The sequence below is a fragment of the Lepidochelys kempii genome, chromosome 3 (assembly GCF_965140285.1).
Source record: "Lepidochelys kempii isolate rLepKem1 chromosome 3, rLepKem1.hap1, whole genome shotgun sequence".
NCBI lineage: Eukaryota > Metazoa > Chordata > Testudines > Cheloniidae > Lepidochelys > Lepidochelys kempii.
In genome coordinates, this window is record NC_136382.1 from 210,547,516 (window position 1) to 210,572,399 (window position 24,884).

General features: G+C 48.7%; 1 protein-coding gene across 1 annotated transcript in view; it reads left to right on the forward strand.

Annotated features, from left to right (window-relative positions):
• The window catches only part of SYNDIG1 (synapse differentiation inducing 1), a 95,079-nt gene extending 71,524 nt beyond the window's left edge, over positions 1–23,555 (forward strand). The window contains exon 4 of the mRNA XM_073335334.2: positions 22,112–23,555. Coding sequence (XP_073191435.1) covers positions 22,112–22,270 — 159 coding nt within the window. The 3' untranslated portion in view covers positions 22,271–23,555. The remainder of the gene's footprint in view (positions 1–22,111) is intronic.
• The last annotated feature ends 1,329 nt before the right edge of the window (positions 23,556–24,884 follow it).

Below are 24,884 nucleotides of genomic sequence, written 5' to 3' on the forward strand. Positions count from 1 at the left end.
CTCTGACACTCAGGCAATAATGAAGGGAAGTCACTTAAGCCTTTTTCTACAGAAGAAAGGTGCACTGGTTTAACTTAAATTATTTTTAAAAACTGGTTTAGTCAGTCCGGTGCAAAGCACAGTGTTGACACTCTCTTATTTCAGGTTAGCTTAAATCAATTAGGAATCCCTTTAACTAAATTGGTTTAAAATCACCCCGTAGTTAATTCAGTGCAACAGTCTCATGTAGACAAGCTGCTAAACATCTGTGTACCAGGAGAGGAGCTACTGACTTGCATCTAAAACTGAAATTACTCTCACATTTTGAAGTCTAGATGTGACCTGCTTAACTGTTCGCGTGGGCGAGAGCTTGCAGTTGAGAGGCTTGTTCCTGGAAACTCTTGGTTTTGTTTGTACAGCTCCCAGCACAGTGGGGGTCTACACCATGACGGGGGCTGCCAGGCTCTAAAACAACATGAAAAAATAATCATAGTTCCTGAGAAATGAATAGAGGCAGTGTGGCCTAGTGGGTAGACCAGTGGACTAGGACTCGAGGGGCCTGGGTTGTATTCCTGCTGGGTGTTTTTGGCACAGTCACTTCCCCACTCTGTGCTCAACTTACACCAGGATAATGGTACTGACCTCCTTTGTAAAGTGCTTTGAGATCTACTGATGCAAAGCACTAGATAGGTGCTAGGTATTTGGACTAATGCTCAGAACAACTGTTGGTTCTGTAGAAAGCCTTGACTTGCTTGGTTTTATTACAGAGACCTCTATATCTAATTTTATCATGTCACCAAGTTCCACTTGTATTGAACCTTCTCTCTCTCTCTCTCTCTCAGCTAGCAGGATATTATTGCACATATTTCAATTCGATGCACGTCGGCTTTTTCACTCACTTAGGAAACACAACACGTCTCCCATTCTCACCAACGTCAAATTAATTTCTCACAACAACCTGGTATATACCACAGAGAAACTGCTCATCAGGCCCAGTTCAACTCCACATGCTTTCATGTTGTTTTCCGATGGGTCTGTTAGACCAGTCAGTGGTTTCATCTGGCGGCTGGCTTGTTGCAAAGACAATGTGCCTTTGTCAAATGACATTTGGTGTGATCTGGAATGCTGCACATTTCTCAGTGACTGTGTTTAGCAGTCGGCAATCCCTTTCTACTCCCGCTCCCTCTGGAACGGATCGCTGTGCTCCAAGCACCAGGACAGGCGGAGCATGCCATCCTGTGCAATTCCTCTTCAGGGCCGCATATTCCCAGGAAAGCTCACCTCCCCCGCACCTCGGCAAGGTTCCCTCTCAGGCGGAGGGACTCGGGGGACTTCCTTTGCTACATCTTTGCCAGCGATTTAGTTTTCTTCTGATGCCGCTAAGCACCTACACAACACCAAGGTGTCCTAGTTAGGGACTGGCGTTGATTTGCTAGCCAGAGTCAGCTGATGTGGGTCCGGTTACAAATGGCCAGCATGGACCTGGTCAAAAAAATTCCATCAAAGCGTTTTTGACAGAACAGAAATTTTTGTGGAAAATGTCTAATTTTATTGAAAATTTTCAGTGTTTTGTCAAAAAAAACAAAAATCCATAGAAAATTTTCAGCAGAACCAAACAATTTTATTTGGGTGGGGCGGGAAACCACCCAGCTGGATCTGGTTTAATATACCCTTGTGAGATGACTGGGATAGTGTCCACTGATACTTTAACTAGAAGGCTTATTTGCAGGATACAAGAGAACTGGTTCAAGTAACTCTGTGGTGCTGGCCAAGGAAAGAGTTGCTTGTACCGAAGAGAAAAAGTAAATATGGGCCCATGTTCAAATCTGTAATTGGCTTAGTCAGTTTGCCTCTAGGCATGCTGGAATAGCAAAATACAGTGTTACGAGAGAGCAACTGAATTACCGAGGAATTCGTAAAGGGGGAGCAAGAGATGAAGTATTCATAGATTCAAAGGCCAGAAGGGACCATTGTGGTGATCTACTCTGACCTCCTGTATTCTCCTTGATGTATAATCCAGGCCTTCTCAAGACACGCGTGACTAGCCAGTGTTTCAAGAGGATTACTGTCTCCCCATGCGCTCTCACGGTAAAGCGCGCACCTGGAGCAAAGGGCGAAGGTCCATGCTGAAGCTAGAGGAAGTTAGCAGAGCTGCCCCAAAAATAAGCGCAATCTACAAAGGAAATCCAATCGAAGGCACCTCTTCAGGGGCTGATCCAAAGCCCAGGGAAAGAGTCCCGTTCATGTCACTGGGTTTGGATCAGACCCCTCATGAGTCACTATTGTTTCTTAAAGTGGATCTTAATGACTTCCCGTATCATCTCCTTGCAGCTCTGTGATGCCATTTCCTGGGCCTCCTCCCCAGATCCCTGTGTCACAATAATCGTCCTGCCAACAGCGAGGGCCGCCAAATGGCTGCGCCCACTGGAAACTATTGATGCCCTGCCTCCATCTGACCAGAGGATGTCCCAAGTGGGCCACGTAAACATTCCACCTGAGTATGCTTCCTTTGCCGTGCAGTCAGCTCCTGTCGGAGACAGAGGGGCCGAGCTCCGGACTCTAGCTCAGATCCGCTGAGTAGACATAGTGGGCCAGATCCCTGGCTGGTGCAAACTAGAACCACTTCATTGGAGTCAATGGGCCAGATCCTCAGCAGGTGTCAATTGGCACCATTCCATTGAACTCAATGGAGCCAGGGCGGTTTACACCAGCTGATGAGCTATAATTTTTAAAACACTACTCTTGCAATCCAAATCTTTGAAGGAAGAGGCAAGGACAAGACTGGAACGGGGCTGGGGCAGGGATTGGAGCCGGCTGGGAGTCTGTGATGCTGCGAGGCAGCCCAGAGGTACCTGGCCGGGCAGAGTTGGGGAAATACCTTTGTTTGGGGGTCATCTGACCCAGGCTCTGCTCAGGGATAGGCTGCCACAAGCCAGAGGGTGGAGTCACCGCAGGCTCTGCGGGAGGGGAAGTCAGCATGGCTGGGTTGTTGCCGCATGCCTGAATAGGGACTCACCGCGGCTCTGTCAGAGGGGCAGCTGAGCGAGCAGCCCTGGTTTGCCTCCCAGTAACTCGCTTCAGTGCTAGTCCCTTGTGCATAAATCCTCTGGCACAGATGAAGAGTCCATCCCTAAGAATACTGCTTCCCCTTAGCTTCACAACGCAGAGCCAGTCAGCGCCCCTTGGACTCGCGTTCCTTTTTGGGGGTGAGTGTCGCCGCTCAAATTCTCTCCCACATAAACCCTCTCTCCCTTTCTTGGGGTTAAAAGAAGATCATTTTAAGTACAGCAAGGGTGAGTCACCTGTTTACTCCAACAACCATGACAGCTGAGACTTGCTAAAGATTCCTGTCGTGACCTTGTGCTTCACTCCCAACCTGCTGCTGGAGATAAACCTCTTGCTCTGCAAAACAGCATCAGCTTGTGTCTAGAGAGATGGGCATTTAAATAGAACTCATTCCAGCTTGGTAACGCCACTTCTGCATCCTTCCTTTGACGCATGTTGGTTCTTGTACCACTGGGCCGTCTTGCTCATACGCAGCAGACAGCAGGAAGTCTTGAGTTCACGCCATCACGGGCCGCAGTTCAGGTGCTGTCCCAGCCTTCACTGGTGAGGTGCCACACCCAGTTTATTGCATTGATGCATGTGGGTCATGGGCTGTCAGATCTCTTCTTGACAGTGGCCAAAGACCGGAACAAAGAACAGCCCTCACTGCCAAAACACTGAAGAGGTATAGACGTCAGTGCCCTCAATGAAACCAGACACGCTGATGAGTCCCATCTTGAGGAGGTGGGAGCAGGTTACACCTACTACTGGATTGGCAAGGCTAAACGTGAACCAAGATATTGGGGGGTAGAGGTCGCCATATGGTCCGACATTGCCTGCAAGCTTGACTCACTCCCCGAGGGATGCCACACCAGGACAAACTCATTGTCCTTGGCGATTTTAATGCTTGTGTGGGAGCCAATTCTAATATGTGGAGCAGGGTGTTTAAGCCACCTGGATTCCTACTGTATAATAAGAGGGGCACAAATAATCCACACCACGTCTTCTGGTTGCTCCCCCCAACCTCGCTGCATCCTCATGTCGGTCTTGGTTGGCCTGAGTTTCAGCCCCCTGGCGCCTATCCCTGCCCTATTGTCATCCACATGTCGGGTGAGGCATTTGCCAGCACTGGCTGACTTGGGTGAGGTGGAGCTGTAGGTCCTGATCCTGGCTGAGAGGGAAACAGAGTCAGGGAGAGGTGAAGCGACTGACCCAAGGTCAGAGAGCCAGGTTGGTGGGGGAATCAGGAAGAGACCCAGTCCAGCACCCCAGTCACTGTTCCATGCAAAGCCAGCTCCAGCAAAGTCCCTGGAGCTCTGCCGATTCACACCAGCTGAGGATCTGGCTCCAAATCTTTACATGACAGAAGCATATCAATTCCATCGCCGTCTGACAAACAAACCATCGGAAGCCTGTGGAAACAGTCAGGTCATCCGAAACACATTATCTGGATCCTGAATGCATCTGGCTTCCCAGAATGAATAATAAAGAGCTCAGCTTAGATCACTTGCAGTTTTACATGGTGTCCTGCTGTTTGACTAAGGAAACATGATGGAATTTAACTGAGCATGAATTTCTCAACCTGGTGATATTAAAAGAAAATATTTACTGAGTCAACAGACAATTTTTCTGTAATGGACAGAAATTAAAAAAAGCAAAGTGCCTAGCTCACGTGAAGTCTATCTGTTGTACTATTGCGATGTATTATACTTTATCAGCAATACCTCAGAACGTAAGACTCCTCGCAGACACCTAATCTCTGACTCACAAGAACACACAAGCGCTCCAATCTAGCGTAACATTGTCTGCGTCCCGTTGAAAAAGTAGCTGGCTTCCTGCATTGGGACAGTGCCTTGACAGGAGTGCAGGGAGGGGAGGGATAGCTCAGGGGTTTGAGCATTGGCCTGCTAAACCCAGGAGTGTGAGTTCAATCCTTGACAGGGCCATTTAGGGATCTGGGGCAAAAATTGGAGATTGGTCCTGCTTTGAGCAGGGGGTTGGACTAGATGACCTCCTGAGGTCCCTTCTAACCCTGAGATTCTATGACAGAATTAGAGATGAGCAAATAATTAAACCAATTGTTTGTGCACATTCTTAAGTAAAATATTCATGAAGTATGGATTTGAGTATTGGAGAATTATTTGCCTGGCAGGGCTAATAAAGCAAAAAATATTTAGCAAATGTCACAAAATACAAATGATTTCAATGAATATTATTCAGCCAGCTCCCCACAGGACCCTGTATTCACTGATGAACAAGCAGCCAGCTAGAATGTGAGTTGATAGCTCATCGACGGGGCGTCACTTTCAGAACTCCACGCATGCAACTCTGTGCTCCAGTTCCATCCCAGCAGTTTGTGTGTGTCCAATTCCTCACCCTGCATGCGGCCTCCCATGCTGTGTGCTGCCCTGTCTGAACGCGTCTCCCGCAATGGCGGACCAGTGTGACTGTCACTCACTCATCACCCCTACACATCCGGGGTCAAATTTTCAAAATTGCTCCAGGCCTGATTTCCCAGGACTCAGCACCCATGAGCAGCCAGGTTTCATTCGTGCTCAGTTCCCATTTCAGCACCTATATAAAGGCCAGGTTTTCTCATGGGCTCAGTATCCCAGGTTCCCGCAGTGTGCTGACCCCTGGGGAGAATCTAGCCTCTTAGAGTGTGCCTGGACTAAGCTAAAAGGGGAGGCGATCGCTAACACATTTTAACTAACAGGGAGGGTTTAAAATGTGTGAGTTGGCTGGGTGAAGAGAGGCAGCATTTCTCCGTCTCTCTATAACACAGTAGCTCTTGACCACCGTGTCCAATCAATTCCAGAATTTCAGGGAAATGTTCTAGGTATCCATGAGCAGAATGCTTTTGATTTTGGTGAAAACCAGGAGATCTAGAAAAGCCTACATAGAATGCAGGGCCTGTAGCAGCTTAATAGGCTGCTCTCTCTCCTGGGCTACACCAGCGACCCTCTAGTTAAAACATATTCACAGATTTTGAAAAAACCCACCTTTTACTCTATTTTTGATTGACTCTTCCAAACCTGTGGGGACCCCTTTGAGGTTGCCTGGCTTGACAAAAGGAAGCCATTTGAAAGGTATTTACATCTGTAAGGAGCTTCTGTCTTTGAGGCAATGATTGTCAGACTACTCTGTGACCTGATGCATTGAGTTACTTAGACATGGTCTGCACACTACAGACTCAGGGGTAAATCCACACACTTGTGCAACGCAGTTATATCAGCTGAAGTCCTGGTGTAGACAGTGCTATGCCAACGGGAGGGCTTTTCCCATCCCCACGGCTACTGCCTTTCGGGGAGGTGGAGTACCTCTGCTGATGGGAGAAGTTTCCCGTTGCCTGCACTAAGCACAGCAGCTGCAGCGCTGTATGCGTAAACAAGCCCGTATCCTGACAGATGCTAAGTGTAACCCACTGGTCTTTTAATGCCTTGAAGGAAGGTCACTGAGGACTGGTTCAAAACTCTGTGAAATCAAAGGGAGGCTTTCACCAGTTACACCTGAGTCATTAGTGCAACTCATTAAGGCATTGGGAGTGGGTCCTTTAGAGAGACACTTTATCCCTTACCATGGACAGATGGGGGCATGTCAGACATGATCTTCTGCTAATGCATTTATTAGGTTCAGCATCACTTTTGCTACCGATGTATTAAAATCAGTGTAGGATTCCCTGCACTGCCCCTATACGAGGTTTCCAAGTGATGCAACTAGCATGGGGAATTTAAACACATGCCCACGCGTCCAAGTGACTAGGAGCTGGCATATTCAGTGACTACTGTTCAAGCTTGACTCCTCCGCTGTCAAACAAATGAAATGGGGGGGAGGATGTTTACAACCTTTTTATCAATTTTTTGCAGGGAGAGCGGTGCCTATCAATTTGTCTCCAGTGAGGTATTCTCTGCCTGTATGCAGCAAGCAGAGGGGAAGGGTCTGTTTAATTCTCTTATTTTTATCCTGTGAAATAATGTTATATTCTAGAACCTTACCAGGCTGCTAATCCTGACTAGCTGTAATAAAAGGAAGATAATTATTAGCAATTGGAGCACTCCTGATTTGACACTCCTGGCTTACTATTTGCATGCTAATGGATCTCCACCACAGAAGAGTTCCACCCCTGTGGCGCAGTTTGTTAAACCTTATCGTGTGGAAAGAAACCTTGGGAATGGCCTTTTTTTATGTGCCACCAAAATGCGTCAAGGCAGCCAATATTGCAATCAGTTTCTTTGATTCCAAAATAAAGGGTCACAACCAGCTAATGTGACTTTAGAATCCATCATAGTAGTTCACTTTCATGTGAAATAATACTTTTTCTATTAGTGTGGCAATAGGAGATTTCGGGAACACAGAGCACAAGGGTAATCCATTAAGGGAAAAGGTAGTGCATATTAATAAAACATGGCAGAAAGAGATTGTATGGAACCATTGGAAATATACAAGTCTTTGTTTGGTTCGTTATCCTTTCTTCCCAGTGATAAGAACAAAAGTGGAAATATTTAAGATGTATTTGAAGAAAGCTCTGGTTTTCATGGAGGAATTCTCCTCTTCCTTGGGAGGCCATGGGGCTTTTAGTTAATGAGCGAATCTTCACTGTGATCCCAAGGCTTTCTATAAAAAGGAAGAATGAGACAGTGATTAAGATACTGGCTACCAATGCAGAAGATCTGGGTCTCTAGTTCTGCTAAAGACTTCCCTTGTGACCTTGGGCTATGCGACCCCACTTAGCTGCCTGGTTCTTCATTGCTCTATGGCCCCTTTGTGCCAGCTAGGCTGCTGCAAAGGGTCTCCAAGCAGACATAACCCCTGGTGGATACTGCCATGCTGAGGGCTGTAGTACATCTCGCTAGCTCTCCACCTGCTTTGCATCACCTCTGCAGGAGTGACTAGAGGGGGTCATGCCAGGGCAGACCTGCATCTTGGCCATTGTGTGCTCCTTCAAGAAATCACTGAAGCAGGGGTGCAAGAGCAGCAGGGATGAACTGGGCCCATCTCTCTCTCTCTGACAGTTCCCCATCTGTAAGGCAGCGATTAGAACAATTCCTTGTTGGTCTGGTCCATTTAGACGATAAGATCCTCAGAGCGGCAGCTCGTCTTTTAGGTGTGTGCCACACCTACGCCAGTGGAGCCCGGATCACTGCTGGGGCTACAGCGATACAAATAAAACAGAATCTTACAACAACTGCAGTGTCTCATAACGGCATGGATCAGTGGCAGAGCTGCATGAGGCCAGAAACACAGCTGGCTGCTAGCACACGTATGAAGAGGGGTGGGCATTATACGTGTGTCTTCCATAGCGAGGCAGCCGACTGCTTTGTTGCTCTGATATTACCGACGGAATCCTGAACCATACAGAGCTGTCTTTGATCTGCTCCTGGTTGCCGAGTGAGGTAGCTGTTAGAGTCTTGTCCGCTTGGGGTATGTCCCCGCTGTAGATAAAAGGTGTAGTGTTAACCTGGGTTAGCCAACCCGCATTTGCTAACTAAGCAGAGAAGGCATAGCAACTTGGCTTTTAACTCCATTTGGCTCCTCTACAGTCTTTAGCTCAAAGTGCTACTCTGAGTTATAACTTGTGTCCTCATGGCTATTTTAATCCGAGTTAGTTCAGGGGGGTTAATACAGGCTTTTTTTGGCAGTGTGGCCATTCCCTTGGTGTTGGCTGCGTATCAAAGGACACGTTTTAAGGCGCTCTCTGAGGGAAAGGATACATATGTGCGAGCTCATCTACACATCTGCTGGGTCATCCAGACTACATATGCTCTGTCATGGTAGCACTTCCTTGTGGTTGTACTGAAGCTGTGATGGTGTGTGTGTTTGTACCACAGGGTGCCCAGGAGACCTGGAACACTGTTCTCTACCCTGGCTGTCCCACCTGTAGTTGGGGCTGTCTGTAATGGAGGAATGCCCAGCAGCAGGAGCTGTTCTAGGTAGAGAGCAGTAGGCCTGGGCAGCTCTGGGAAATGTAGTTTAGGAGTCGGGTGGCCATTTTGTTTGTGTTTGTAATGGCTTACAGTAGAGAAGGATGGTTGTTAGAATGATTGGTAGGGTGAGTTGCTGCTCTGCTCTTTGAATGAAGAGGGAACTTCTAATTCCTTGGCCAGGCAAATATCGGCCATCTCCTGCTAGCAAAGGGCTGAGCTGAACAGCCAAGGGAGGCTTTAGCCAGCAAAGTTCAGGCATGGATAGAGGGGACCTGGGACAAGCAGAAGCCTGGCTCTAGCTGAGAGCATTGGCCTATAAGGCCCTGATCCTGCCAGTGGCGTAGCTAGGAGAGGAAATTTGGGTAGGCCCCGACTTTCGGGTGGCCGGGCAATGACAGACGGTGCTCGCTCAGCTTCTCCCCCAACACCCTGTTCCTAGCCCCGGTGCCCCCAGACACAGGGCTCCCCCGCCGAGCTGGGCACGCACATGGGGTGGCTCAGAACATGGCCAGGCAGGCTGCCGGAGTGTGGCTTTCTGATGGGCGGGCTCAAAGCTCCGTCCTGCACCTCAGGTGCCCGAGGGACGCTCCGGGCCGCTGTGACACCATCCCACCCCTGCTCACAGCTGGGTGGGCCTGCATGCTAAGTGGGAGGGGGCTGCAGCCATGGCTACACCCCTGGATCGTGCAGACTCACGGGGGCGAGTCCTGTACACAAAATGAAACACAGGCCCCAGTCTTGGCAGGCTTGGGGCCTGCTAGGCTCATTCTGTGATGCACTTGGGGCTCCTTGACGGGGGTTGCAATGGTTTGCGATTTGTATTTTGCTAAATGTAAACGCTTTTACAGAGGCCATCCCCGGTTCCTTACCGAGCTGTGCGTCCTTCACACCCAGCTGTGCCAGAACTGCCGTTCACCCGGCATCCTTCTGCAGCTGTTGAGCAGGTTCCAGCCTCCCCCGGGGAAGAGGTTGTTGCATCGGCCTCCCTTTTAGAAGTGAACGTTCCAGTTCTTCAGGGATCTCTCTTGGACTCTGATCATTCATTGTATGGAGTCCCTCCCTCCGTCCATACAGAGCCCCTGACAGGAGAGGGGCTTGGCCAGCTCCCTGCTTGCAACAGATCAGGTTTTGGGACTTCAGCTGGAGAGCCGACGCTCTGGTGTGTTCCGGCTGAGGACATAAAGTTCTGGCTTTTCCTGAAGTCATGCCGAGTGCTCTGACGCATAGAAGACATAGATCTTTCCTGCCAGGGTGTAGACAGCTTAATGCAAGGCTACGGCTCCTCTGTCGAAGCAAGTCTCAGAGGAGGAATACAAATGAATCTTGAGTTCTTTGTTCCAGGTCAGCTGGTGAATTTTATTCAGTGTAAAAATGAAAAGGTCTGAAGTGAGATTCCTCTGTTGAATGAGAGGTTGAGTCAAGCGGTGACCCGGGGATCTAATCACTTAACTTTGGAGCTGTGCATGTATTCACTGGCATTTAGTGACTGTTTAGACTCTCTCCGCTGGAGGCATATGTGGAACGGAGCGTTGCCTTTTCGCATTTAGACAAGCTATTTATGCTGAATTTGTTTGTCGCTGATTCTTGCTCTGGGCTGGGTAACCTGGATCACTGTTGCTCTGTGGGGGGAGCTCCTAGGTCTGGTCTCAAAGGTCACGTCCCTCTAGCAATCTCCAAATCTCACATACCTATTGAGTTACTGGTTACGGGACCGCAACCGCCCGCAGAAATGTCACCGCCCGCAGAAATGCCCATCAGAGAGGTGACCTGGGGCGGGGATTGTCTCTAATTTCTCCCCAAAAACATTGCATGGTGGGAAGGCGAGAAAAGGGATGGAGTTGCCCCTGCCCAGGGGAGCAAATAGCAATTCCATGGGTCCCCAAAACCACCCTTGAAGCAGCTGTGGCCCTTAGGCAGCCTGTGGGCCCCCTGTGGGTTCCCATGGTAACCAGCTGCACCACCAGGGACTCCGTGAGATGCTGCCCCCAGAATTCATGAGGTGGGTGGGCTCCCAGGTGCGCGAGGGGGCTGCAGATAAGACAGTGTCGCTTGAGGAGCTGCACTCATCAGTGTTTCCCACTGGGTTAATTTTCTGCTGGATTCCCCTGAAGAGCTGAGGGGCAGTGAGATTTGCGGCAGTCCCTGCCTGTCCCCAGGCCATCCCGGCCCTAGCCATGGATCACTGACCCATAGAAGTTTGTTGGCTTGAAAGCACGGGGGGTAAACTACAATGGACACACCTGAAAAAGCAGGAAGAGAGTAATAGTGCTAACGATCTTTGGCTCAGTTCTCGCTGTAAAGATAGGCAAGAACACCAAGTAGACGCATGTACTGGAGAACCAGCATGTAAGACTAACATACTGCAATTGCGGGGAGTGCTGGACTTACTCTTTCCGAAACAAAGTGAAGAACTTTAAAGCACTGGACTCCGTTTTTAAACTCTGTGGCAGAACATCTCGAGCCCTTTGAAAGAAGAAGAGGGAAGTTGGCAGGTAGACGATGTAAAGCGAAACTGGCTTGATTTGAGTTGAATATTTTCAAAGAAGTAGAATGGCAAACCCTCCTTCAGCTGTGCGATCATTTCCTAATGTACGAACACCAATGCTGGGGATTCGGATTCGGAATAGGGTCGTTATTTTATCATTTCCTTTCTTAGAATTCATCCTTTGTTATTTGCTTGACGAATGCAAAGCAGGGGGAGTTATCCCAAAAGAAAAACTAGAAATCCAAGATGAATGCACAGACTGAATGTATCCTGGAAATGTGTCTGATTAGTCTGATTTGTATAAGATCTGTGGACATGACTTCCATGAAAAGCTACATAATGAGGGGAAAAATCTGGTTCGTTGGAAGCCAGGTGTGCACTTGGAAAAGTATCCTAACTATGCCAGTCTTACAGCACAATGTGTCTATCTGAGTTGGAGATCCGAGGGCCTGCACAGTGTATGTCTGCGGGGCCCAGGCTGCACGTGTATTGCAAGGACCACAGCAATCACTCAGAAGAAGAATATTGATCACAGGAATAGCAAAGCCCGCCAGGCTGCTGTTACAAATTTTACAGTCAGCCAAGCAAGAAACAATCAGAAGTGCCACTTCCATACAGCGGAGCCAACAGGGTGTGTTTAGAAAGATGGAAAGATTTGCCAGAGTTGCGAGGAGTCACGTTACCGGGTATCTGACTGGGCTGGGTGTGGGAAGCGGGAATCCACTCACCTCAAGCAGGCAGGGATCTGGAGCCTTGCGCAGGGAGGAAGGACGGCACAGCTGAGGCACGGCTCAAAATCAGGGCAGATCCTCAGATGGTGCCAATTGCCAGAGCGCCTCTGACATCAGAAGCTGAGGATCTGCCAGCTCCCATGAACCGTAGCTCTCCGCTTTAGTTCCCCCTGTGTACAGTGCGGGTAATGAAACTTACCTGCTTCTCAGGAGTGCTTTGTGTGTGAGTGAGTTAATTGTGGCACAGCACTTTGAGAACATAAAGCTCGATATAAATGCTGAGAAGAATTAGGGGTCTCTTCCTGCTGACAGGACTTGGAATAAGTTGGCCAGGAAAGCGGAGATTTTTTGAAGCAAGAATTCCCAGCCACCACAAGGCTGATGTGGCTTTTTGTCAGTCAGTTTGAACTAGCGAGGCTGTGGATGGGGCATGGGACCCAAATGGCAGAGAGGCGCCCAGCTGCCGTTGACTTTCCAGAAGAACTGGGCACTTCACTGCCATTTGTGCTTTTGAAAATCCCCCCTGTAAATCACCTCTAGATTGATCGATTAATCAGATGACCTTAACACAGTCCCTTCTCCAACGACTAAAATGGAAATACAAAGCAGTGCAATGGAACTGGACCTGCAGTTAACATCCATTGGCAACGTACTTGGAATTCATATGGCTGCCTCTTACCTATGGGCTGTGTGTGTAGGTGCATGCATCTGCCATTAGCACTTCATTCACGCATCTGATCCTTAAGGGACAAACTCTACTCCAAGCTGAGGGAAGAGTCCTGATCACTTACCCACAGGCAGCCAACACTTGGATGCATTTGTCTGACAAGGAAACAAGTTGTCTTCGTTGTCGGGCGGAGTTCTCGTTCTTTCAAAATGAACTGGTGCTGATGCTGTGCTTGTCTAACATCTCCTCCCTGCATTCTGCTAGTTCTGCGCTATTGCGCCCGGGATTCCCATTACGAGTCGCTTGTTTTCGGTGTGTCAGGAACTCACCTGGGCTTTCTAGTTTTTATCTTCCCTTGAATACAGATTAAAATGTCGCAGGCCCCACTCTGCTGAGACCGAGACAGAACTGAGCTGCCCTGTGCCACATCTCCAGAGTCCAAAAGAAATGTGGATACCTCCGTTAAATGATGGATAAAGCCTGGATGTTTTGAAATCTTTTTACTGGTTGTCCCAGCTCTGGGAAAGCGCCCCCTTCTGGACACCCGGCTGCTGCGTATGAGTCCCACCACACTGGGCCCATGCGCTCAGAAGCTTCCCTGGTTCTGAGACGGTTGCAGTACTGGCTCCTCCTTCGGCCTCTCTAACACTTCCCTGGCACGGGCTCTGTCTGTTACCCCTTTATGGAAATTGAACCCGATGGCCTGGCTGCCCTAGACCCCCCAGACTTCACAGTAGCTTAAGCATTTAGTTTACATTTTGCCTCTTCAGGGACGTGTGGTAGCTGAAACACATGCCACAAGCTTTCCAAAGGTTTCCGAACACAATTACTGTTTATTGAGCTGGCACAAGAAATGCAATAACTCACCTCTTTGCCATCCCTGCCTCAGTTTCCTCACCACTCTGGGTGTGCTTTGGGATTTGGGCAGAGTTAGAATTGCCACTGCTGATGCACAAAAAAATGGGACATCCAGGATGATCCTGAGCCCACAAAACTGGCCAGTGGGCAGTGTGCACCGAGCACCCTTATGGATTTCCCAGGACTGCTACCTGGGAAAACCTGGACGGACACTTGGTGGCATCCCTAGTCAGAGGCCTCGGGGGGTCTAGGATGCCCCTCCTGCACACAGCTTCTCTTCTGAACCATGAAGCCCTTCTCTCTCCTGCAGCCAGCTTCTTACTTCCTCAGCTGTCCCTGTAGTCCCCTCTGCTACGAAAGCCTGCTCCTCTCTCTCGCCCCAAACAGCCTTCGTCTTTTTAAACACCTGCTGTGTCACCTCTGTCCCTTTGTTCTCCTGTCTGGATATTTTCCATTATGGTTAACAGAGGGAGTGGGAGACTCGTGTGATTCATGGTGGGGATTTTGTCAGCCCATGAATGACGCGCTACACATGGAGGCAGTCAATGCATCACATTCATAGATTCCCCAAATCGTTCCCCTCTGCAGAGGAGGGAGGAAGACTCCTCCAGTCCTGAGGTTGGTGCAACAGCCACCCAGTGCAATCTGGCACAGAGGACACCTTTCCCTCCGGCTCCCCAGGGACCTTCCAGCACATTGCCAGCTGCTCAGGCCGTGGCAGGGGGCAGGACGTAGGGTTTAACTGCTAACTGTGATGGATGTGTTTCTGGGGTTAAAAGCCAGCATCGCAGAAGAGGCATTTGTGAGCAATGTGGGTGTGATGTATGATGCGTATGATTTTTAACTTGCAGCTACAGAGATGTAATATTTATCTTCCTCAAGCCCATAGACCCGCAGCCCAGAGAGACGATTAATATGTTTTGTAGACTCTCTGGTGGAAATGCCGGAGCAGTTCCTTGAACAGTCTCTTGACACAACAAGACATTCATTTTGGTAGCTGAGCAAAATCGGAATTTTCCCATAGCTTTTCCACAGCTTTGCAGAAAATACCTTGCAACCACCGTAGCGTCTAGAGGGAGTACGTGGTTAAATGCTGTCCTTCCAACCACACTGCCCTCAACTTGGAGTCCTTCCAGCTGTGTCCACAGCCTGCTCCGGGACCTGTCCAGTACTGTACAGCTACTCTCAAGCCCATGCGGTCACCCGGGAAATCCAAGGCACATGAGTCAGAGTCCTGTTATGGGTTGCTTGAATGTAAGGACAATCGAGAATCGGTGGAGGGCCAGGCTCCGAACTCTTTGCAATGGTGCCCAGTCCAATGAGTGAAGAACTATCCCCAACTCATAATTCTTTCAATGTTCTGTGCCGGTCACATCTTTTATTTATCAAACCTGCTGGCTCTGCTGCTGCAGCACCTGCAGCCTAAAAATGGAGTTAAACTGGCTTAGCACTCACCTGGGTGCCAACCCCCATCTTGCCATGCAAGAGGAAAGGAGGAAACTGAGGGAAGTCTGACACGATTCTCTCTCCGTCTTGGCTGCGGATCAGTATGGGACTTCGGCCTGTGCCTAATTTTAAGCACAAGAGCGCTGCTCACATTCTTAAAACTGGGCTCCTGCCTACATACCTTCCTCAGTCTGAGACTTTGTTAACTGTGCTTAAATGAGCACTGAGATCCTTGCAGAGGCATTGGGCTGTATCTGATTACCCGGGGAGCTGGGCCAGGTTACACCAGCTTAGGAGCCAGTCTGAGTGGCTTGGGAAGAATTGCGCTTGCGCTCTGTGTTGTTTTAGCCCAAGTGGCTCAGCAGAGGCCCGATCATGCTATTTTCATAGTTATGATTTTCAATCCTGTAGCCCCTGCATGGATGGACGAAGTCACTTGTTAGCGTAACCTAACATGGGGCAAAAAGAAAAGGAGTACTTGTGGCACCTTAGAGACTAACCAATTTATTTGAGCATGAGCTTTCGTGAGCTACAGCTCACTTCATCAGATGTTTACCGTGGAAACTGCAGCAGACTTTATATACACACAGAAATCATGAACATGGGGCAGTTTTTACTTTTACCTGTAAAATGCAATTTTCTTCATTCGTGGCTGGGAGGTACAAACACTGTGGGCTAGATCCTCAGCTGGTATAAAATAGTGTCGTTCCAGGGACTTCAGTTGAACTACCCCAATTGATACCCCCTGGGGATCTGGCCCATTGACTCCAGTGGAGTTACAGTGGTTTACACCAGCTGAGAATCTGGCCCAGTTTTTCACCAATGCAGTGCTGTGAAAGCTTTTATACATTTGACCATAATGAGGGTTCTGCGAAAAGGGAGATTAGATTTTTGCGATGACGTTGGCTCCCATTCTCATGGCCAGTGGAAATTTTCAAGGGTGGGGAGCGATATTCTATCCCTGAATCCTGTCTCTGTTGTAGTTTATCATGGTGTGAATGTGCTTTTCTATCCCTCTTTGATGCTTGGCTGTGGAACTAGACAGATCTGCAGCACAGTGGCCATAAAGCCTGCCAGGTAAGGAAGTTACTTGTTTTCACTTTAAGCTAATAGTGTCAGAGGTAGAGTATACGAGAACAGTAACAAATGGTTCAGTCACTGTGTCTTCATTTAGAAGCCTTGGCCTGTGTTAGATTTAATTCCTTCTTCCCTTACAGCTTAAAGCAGAGATGATGTCTGATCCATTCAGCTTCTTTCCTGTGCTGACACCTCAAGAGGGGTACCTGCAGCTGGTTCCCTCTCCCGGATTCTGTGGGTTGATCTGTGCTGACACTGGCATAGGTTAGAGCAGCCAGCAGAGAGAAACAAGCTTCCCATTCCACTTGTGCCTCAGGAGCAAGGCAAAAGGGAGCAGAGTTAGACAGAGAACGTGCCCATTTACCTTCCCCCGGGGCTCATCGGCTAAAATTGCACAGCCATGACATAGATTTCTTCAAATCAGGGCTGCCTCTACTAAACGTAGCACTTCTGGCTAACTGAGGCTGAAATGAAGATGTATACCAATTAACAGGCTTCTCTTTATTTTCATAGTGGATTTAACATGTCCTCCTGAATCCTGGCAGTAAGACACTACCAGGTGGTTCTGATCTTAGAACCAGATGTTTGTATCACTTCTGTGTATATTTATAATTTTTTTAGTAAGCTGAACTGCACGATATTTGTGAAAGGGCTTTGTGATGCCGTAGCTAAAAGTTACGTTCTGATTCACACTTAGGGGGGAGTTGAACCTGATCATCTTATGGGGAAAACCCAATCAGTGTATCTGTCCCAAAGTTTCAGCACATAGTCTGGGTAAAGCTGGAATTTGGGAGAAGTTTCAAGAAAATTTACAAGTTTCCAAATTCTAATCCATCAAAAATTGGCCCCAATCACCTTCTGCATTTCATGACTTTTTGGGCTCCTAGTTTAAAAGCTACAAAGTATCATTTGTATACAGTGAGAGTTTGGAGCTGGGGAGCTGTTGTTGTTAAGTTTTAAAAAGGAGAGGGGGAGGATGTTGCTAATCGTGAGCAAGCTCTTCTAAGAGCGGCTGTGGAACCTCCCCTAGTCATTCCTGCGCCAGGCCCATAACTTCTGTTTGAGCTAGAGCTTATCTTTGAGAAAGATACCCCATCTTCATTAAACCATGCCCACTGGTGGAGAATCCTCCACATCCCAGGTAACTTGTTCCAATGGTTAATTACCGGACTATTAAAAATGCGTCTTATTTCTAATCTGAATTTGTCTGGCTTCGGCTTCCAGCCACAGGATCTCGCTATGCCTTTTTCTGCTAGATTAAAGAGCCATCGGTCATCTCTGCCCCATGTAGGTACTTGAGTACTCTTTGCCTTTTCTTGGATAAGTGAAATAGATGAGCTCTTTTAGTCTCTTGCTATACGGCAGTTTTCGCGGACCTCAGGTCATTCTCCTAGCTCTCTTCTGAACCCTTTCCAACATCTCTGATCTGGTATGGCAGTTTCTAACAGGATCCAGCACAAAGAGGGAACACAACAGTATATGAATGACTGCCTGATAAAGGGAACATACGTCACCTACAGAGAAAGAGAGACTGAAGTTGAGGTGTACAGTGCAAAAGAATTTCCCTGTGAGTTGAAAAGTGACCTGCTTGAAAGCGAACGATCACTCGTGAAGCTGCAGGCAATGTGATTCGAGCAACGATCATGCCAAGTGTGAGTTCAGATCTTGTCTGCTCACCCTGCCATATGATGCAATCATTATTTTTAACTGAACACCAAAATCATCCGGAAATTAAAAGGTGACAGTGGAGAGCTGTAAACCGAGGACAGTGTGGACAAGAAAATAACGCGCTCTGCCTATGCTTTCTAGTGCCTGAGCTTACCCTAGCAAGAGAAGTCTTTCTTCAAGATGGCTTTTCTCACCCAGAGTTTTCCAGCAAGATGGATGTCATCCCCGTCCCCTCGGTCAGGATCTCCTCCAGAAGCCCAAAGTGCTGGTCCCTTTGTTGTCCTCACTGAAAGAGAGAACTTGGGGTTCTTTGTCCCGTTCTTTTATAGTCCAGTGAACCTATGAAATGGATTCTTCCGAAGGTTCCCCCTCACAGTAAAGTTTTATTCAAGCTGTGAGGAAGGTGAGGTGGAGTCTGGCAGTGAAGGAAGCTCCCTGATGTTCCCTCCTCCGTGCCCCATCCCCTGCTTGCTAAATGCAAATTGTTCTTTCTCCTGCAATCTCCTCCCCTTGATAGCTTGATGGCCCTGTTTACTGCTTGTATATAAATTGAGGTAAACCCACACTACTTGGTTAGGACAGACCAGTTTTACCTTTTTGCCTTGGCAGGGCTGTCTGGTCTGGAACGTGTGCTAGTGACATCCTATGGGGGCATTCGTAACCTTACATATCATATTGCTATCATATGGCACCATGATATGATTGGCGAGTTATTAGTTTTCAAATGATACATCATCAGGCATATTCTGTACAAAGATTATTACAGGGGTGTGTAGGGTGTGAAGGGCTACCGAGGGCAGATCTGAGCACGGCAGTTGGGGCATTCCAGACAGATTTCCCAAGGGAGTATGGACCGGAGCCAGAGCCCATTAAATTCAGTAGGAGTTTTTTTAATTCCCTTCAGCGAGTTTTGGATCAGGCCATTTGTTAAGACTGCTGCAGATAGGCAGGGCATGCAGGGGGTGGAGGGGTGGAGAGAGAAAAGAAGTTGAAGCTATCACAGTCCCCTAAGGAAGGAATGACCATCTCTGAAGCTTTCTGTAGGAATAAAGTGTAACGTGTAAATGGAAACTCCTCTTGCTATGGGTCAGCTCCAAAGTCCATTGAATGGAAAGATTCCCAGGTCCATATCCTCAAAGGTATTTAGGCACCTAACTCACATTGGTTTAAATTTAGGTTACGCACCTGAATACCTTTGGGGATCTGAGCTCGGGATCAGGTCCTATGGCCAAGCCTTAAGAGTGACTAGTACGTTCGTGTAGTGAACCTGAGACCCTTCAACAGGCCCTGCCTTTCAGGCAGGCCTGTTTGGCCGTAGCCCATGCTGGGCTAACAGGAGACGCCTGAAATCACTCGTCGCTTTGGAAACTTTTGGCCTGTGTGTTCAGCCAGATTCCCAGAGCTGGGGAAATACCGTGTGCTGCTCAGGAAGTCAGCAGCAGCTTCTCCTGAGTGGCAGCGGAGGAGGGGTTAATCTCATCATGGCTGCTGTTTATTTGTCACTCTTTCCCAAGAATTATCCTCCTCCACCGCCGGCCCACCCCGATTCCTGCTAACGTATTGTTTAGGGTTGTTTTCGCTTTCATAAGCCATTATGCTCAAGAAGAATTAGGCTGATAAATCAGAAGAGACAGTTCTCCTAATAGAGTCACTACGTAATGGCCAGCAGCCTTTCTGGCTTCCGGGATTGTCATTCGGCTGCTCGAAATTGCTTTGGGGAGCAAGATGGTAAAAAGACAAATACCGGCGTAGCGGGAACCGGTTCCAAAGCTAAAGATGGGCAGAGGAGTGACAAAACCAGACTGACTGTGCACCAAGAAATATAATGAAAGCATTCATGATGCCCCTTCCCCCCACCCACTGATATATTGTAGTTAACTGACAAGAGTAAGTCTGCCAGTGACCATATGAAGCCCACAGAGTGACAGAAGCCATTTGGGAGGCTGGGTGGCCTAGTGGATAGAATACAGTGTTGGGCCTCTGGAGACCTGGGTTCTATTCCCAGCTCTGCCACTGGTCTGATGAGTCACCTCACTGCACTGTGCCTTAGTTTCCCCATCTGTGTAATGGGGATAACGACACTGACCTCATTTGTAAAGCACTTTGAGATCCATTGACGAAAAGCACTAGATAAGTGGTAGCTATTGTTATGAATCAGCCCTGTGATATTATTCCTTTTCTAACTATTTACTGACCTGGATCAGGGACGGGGGTTTTTTGTTCCATGGTTGCACAGTGTCTAGCGTCTCATTCTTTACGCTGCTCCTAAGTGGTAGGGCAGGATAAATAATAGTGTGATCATCACTAGACTTGGAAGGATTTGATTTTTATTGGTAAATGTTAATTTCACCAAACACCGACCAAAAAATATTTCCATCGCTAATCACTGAAATGTACAGACAGGCACGGTAAGCAAAATGCTGTTTGAGAATGTATTAGAGTTTGATTTAAGGAGATTTACTTTGTATATTTTGACACGTGATGATGACAATTTGTGTTTTAACAGTTATAAAGCTTTCACTTTTTGACTCTCAGCATCTCCTGTCATTAAATAATTGTCTCCCCGCCCCCAAGTAATTTCCCACAACTGTGAACATTTAAATAGATAAAAATAGAAAAAAATGCTTAAAAATAACCATTGATATTGTCTGTCAAAATTTTTTTTAAATCAAAATTGAATTCTACTAATAAATATACTGTTAACATTCTGCATGTGAGGACAGCCCATGCATGGCACCATTTCATATCCAGGGTTCCCAGGAGTAAGGTAATTTTAAAATACAAACTAATGGTTGACTGGGGTCACAACCCAGCAAAGCGCTTAAGCACATGTGTAATGTTAAGCACACAAGTAATGCCACTGCGGTCAATGAGGCAAAGTCCCACATCATCACAGGTCTCTAGGAGTCTACTCCCATGGCTTTGAGGATCTTGGCCTACGTGTGTCACTGGCATGGGGTGGACATGGGTAGTACTCCAAACAGGGAAAGGATGCTGTTTGAGACATTGGTTTTCATTGTTAGCAAATGGAATTGCAGTAACCAAAGGAGAGCTTTTCAACCTTGCAGTTTCCCATCCAGCATCCTTGTCATGTAGCTTTCTAGGGCAGACAGGGGAAGAATTCAACGGACTGGTTTCAGTGGGATGGTTCCCATCAGCTTCAGCCAGCTTTGGACTGTGTGTATGAGCCATTGAGTCAGCTAGGGAACGAGACGTCCGAGCATACTCCATGCCTTCCCCGCCCCTGTCAGAGTGGGGATCAAGGTGAGGTTCATCCTGTAAGTCCCTGGGGGTGGGGATCAAGTTCTAAATACAGCTTTGTGCAGCCAAACCAAGGGAGAAGCACCCATATGCCCATGAATGTATAAATGGCCCCAGTTCCGCAAAGCACCTAAGCGTAGGAGCAGTAACCTTGGTGGTTAGTGGGAACACCCAAAGCCTCTAGCTGCAAACCTGCTGCCCCTCAGCAGCATGGCTCTGGCTCTTGTCCCCAAACCATGTGGAGTGACTGTCTGCAGCAGCTTTGGCCAGGTTGGCGAGAATGTTTGTCTGGCAGCTGGCAGCGAGCGTGGGAAGCAGGAAGAGCGTCGGGTATTTGAAGGCCATCCGAGAGGAGCCAGTTGTGATTTCCACGTTTCGGTAGATTTTTGGGTTCCCAGCTCTTAAACTCCCACTCAGACACTGCATGTGGAAATGGAGAAATGGCCTCAGGGCGAGTCCCATAAAATGTTCCATTTGATGCCCACAAATCCTTCCCCCACCCCCATACCTTACATGTCTCCAGCGTGGATATTCACTGTGGAATGGTACAACTCACTTGTAAGAGAGATGGGGGGCGGGTAACCTTCTTTCTGTTTTACCCACTAATTATGTTAATCATTTATGGTAATCATTTGCCAGTAATAAATACATTCTGGTGGTTGGGCTAAACAGCGATACGGAAATGAAAACATTCAGGCTGGTTTGCCTTGCTTCGTTAAGGGCAAGGCCAAAGTGAAAGCCAAAAAAGGCCCCCTTTGAAAATGAGATTTGATCTCCTAAATTAGTTAGGTGCTGTGATGTGACCACAGTAGCACCCAGATATCTTGCAAAATCTGGGCCTATCTCCATTACATTCCACGCAGAAGCTGTTGCTGATTTATGAATAGTAAGATTTGTCTCGGTATTGTAGGAGTGTGTCCACTTCATTTTCAGGGTCGATAAATACAGTTTTTGTCGGTTTATCTTGCAGACGAACAAAGCAGTGGCCAAGGGAGACTTCCACCAAGCAAGCTCCAGCTCCCGGCGAGCACTCTTCTTGGCCGTGCTGTCAATCACGATTGGAACTGGCATCTATGTGGGGGTTGCTGTGGCTCTGATCGCCTACCTATCCAAGAACAACCACTTGTGAGGCTCAGGAGAGAGGAAGAACCACCCGTGCAGCCCTCTGCAGTGCAGAAAACCACAGCAGCTTGGACTGCAATTTTCCAAGGCACCCATGAGACACACGTGCTGGTGTTGGATACTGGGAAGACAGGAAAGTGGGTTGATGGTTTATGATGCACCAGTCCTGCATCTTTTCATCCTCCAACTCTTCTCTGTTTTACACAATACTGTGTTTACAAGAATCTAGCTCCTGCTGGTGACCTAGAACTTTGCCCCCACCCCTGGTTTGCCCCGGCTTGCTCGTTAATACGTTAGTCCACACTGCATTGAACTCTGCAGGAGCACACTCAGCCACTGGTTCTTAGAGGAGCGAGCCCTCAAAGGGGAAGTTTTTCTTTGGACAGTAGGACGCGTTTGCTGAAGGGTGAGATTGAGGCCTCAGCATAGAACGGTGTTCCCTAATCTTCTTGCATTCAGTAGGCTGCCGTAAGAGGAAAAAAGAGAAAACGATTTTCCTTTCCTGCTTTTGTTTCATTTTCAAATGAAACTAATGGGGCGAGGCCGTGCATAGCGACAGCTAAGCATGAACACGCTCAGTGCACGGAACATGAGGTTCGTCTAGCATGGGCTCTGTTGTAAAATTAATCCTTCACGTCAGTCATGCTGCGTGGGTGACGCTCCTGAGCCACGTACCGCAGTCAGGCAGCCTCCGCCTCCCTGCGGGGATGATGCAGCAGCTAAAGACGAGCAGCCCTTGGAAATATGTCCTGGGCACGCAGGGGACTAACAAAGGGAGAGAACACTTTGTAGCCCACCCTGGAGCAGACTCAGACAGAGAACAGCAAAGGAGGACACTCAAATTCCTACATCATGGCACCCTAGCTCATTCGTAGAAATCATTTTCTCACTGTGCTGTCCTGCCAGACAGCTGGACGGGTACACGGGAAAGGAACTAAGTGTTCTCCTCGCTTCACAAGAGGCTTATTTGCTTTCTGACACCCCACCGCCTTTTCCTTTTCAAATCTCGCATTCCTTTCCAGAGCATGGGTTCATTAGCGAGAGATCTGTACATAATAATGTTGGAACATGGATCATTGCAAATGGCTGTTTTAATATTCACTCATTGGGGTTCTGTCAGCACCATTTATTTATCGAAGAAGGCCCGTGAGGATCATTTGTTCCAATTCTGTATTTCTTGTCTGGTTTCTCCCTTTGTTTTGGGAGGGAGGGGAGTTGGGGAGGAGTACAACCCCGTTCAGGACTAGTTTTCAGCTAGTTCTACAGTTCATTAAAACACGCAGCACTCAGCAGCTAGGGCAAGTGCTGGAGCTTTCTTTGGACAGCTGCAGCTGTCAGTGCCCTGTAATGTGCAGGGATAGCAGCCCAGGTGCTCTCAAGCCAGAGTTCATGCAATCAGGGAAGAAGATCTGATTCTGCACTGTAGATGGTGAAGGCCAAGATAATGCTCCCACTGCACCAGGCCCGAGGTGTAAAGCAGTGTCTTCCTCGTCCTTTTTATCCACTGTAAGAGCGGGGCAAAAAACAAAAGGGAGAGTGCAAGATAAACGCACAGCCGTTTAGGCTATAGCTTCATTACACCCTGACCACATGGATTTTTCGAGTGTGCAGCAACACACATCCTAACGTGTAGGTGCAAAACCTTAACAGCACCACCACTGCGTGCTGTAAGGGACTGGGTGTGGCCCCTCTTGGGCAGGAAGGGTAGTTAGCAAGGGCGAGGTCAGGGGAAGAGGGGCCGAAAGCTGAAGTGGGAACAAGTGAGACTTGGCTTACACCTGGCCAAGCGAACGGCGTGACGGTGATGGAGCCCGGGCTTGGGCTCTCCCCCACGAGCATACAGTCCAGGTGTAGCGTTTGAACAGTGCGTTCAGCCGTGCTACAAACCCTTGGGGGCGAGTCCCTTCCATACGGGTGTCCCCTGGGTGCTACGTGGTCCGTGAGCCAGCGTTAGCCCAGCACACCCATTAACGCTCCGCAAAGCGCTAAGGCGGGAGGGGATGCACGCCCCCAGCTCAGAGCCCCCAGCTCAGAGCCCCCAGCTCCGGCCCTACGTTCAGCTCAGGATTCGTAGCACTGGCCCATCCGTACGCGGGGCCCCTCTTGCTCCGCCAGCTCGGAGCACCCCAACACTGGGGATGTTCGCCTCGGGATGGCAATTTTTGACCCACCCAGTGGTGGGTTTTTCAGCTGTGTGGCTCCTTGGTTCCCCTGGGCAGACAAAAGGGGCAGTGCTGGGGTTTGGCTTTGGAGTCAGCCTTGGTGATAAAGCCTCTTGCTGACATTTTACGCACAGGCAGTGATGGGGGGGGGCAAGGCCCCCCATCCCCCCAAACTACAGTGAGCCCGACCCAGGCAGCAGGAGGCTCATGCTGGTGGCAGAGCACCCTTTCTGCAAGGCGGGGGGGCTGCAGCCACTACACCCACAGGCTCTAGCAACCCCCCCACACACCCTCCCGCACCCCTGCCCCCGCCCCATGCCCGGCAGCTGCAGCTATCTCCACGCAAGCGGTGCTCCCGTGTCCTGGGCAGCGAGTCCTTGGGGACCAGTGCCCCCTTGGGGGCTCCCGTGAGGCGGCTGCCACCCCTGGGAGGGATGGAGAGGCAGAGACGCTCTAGTG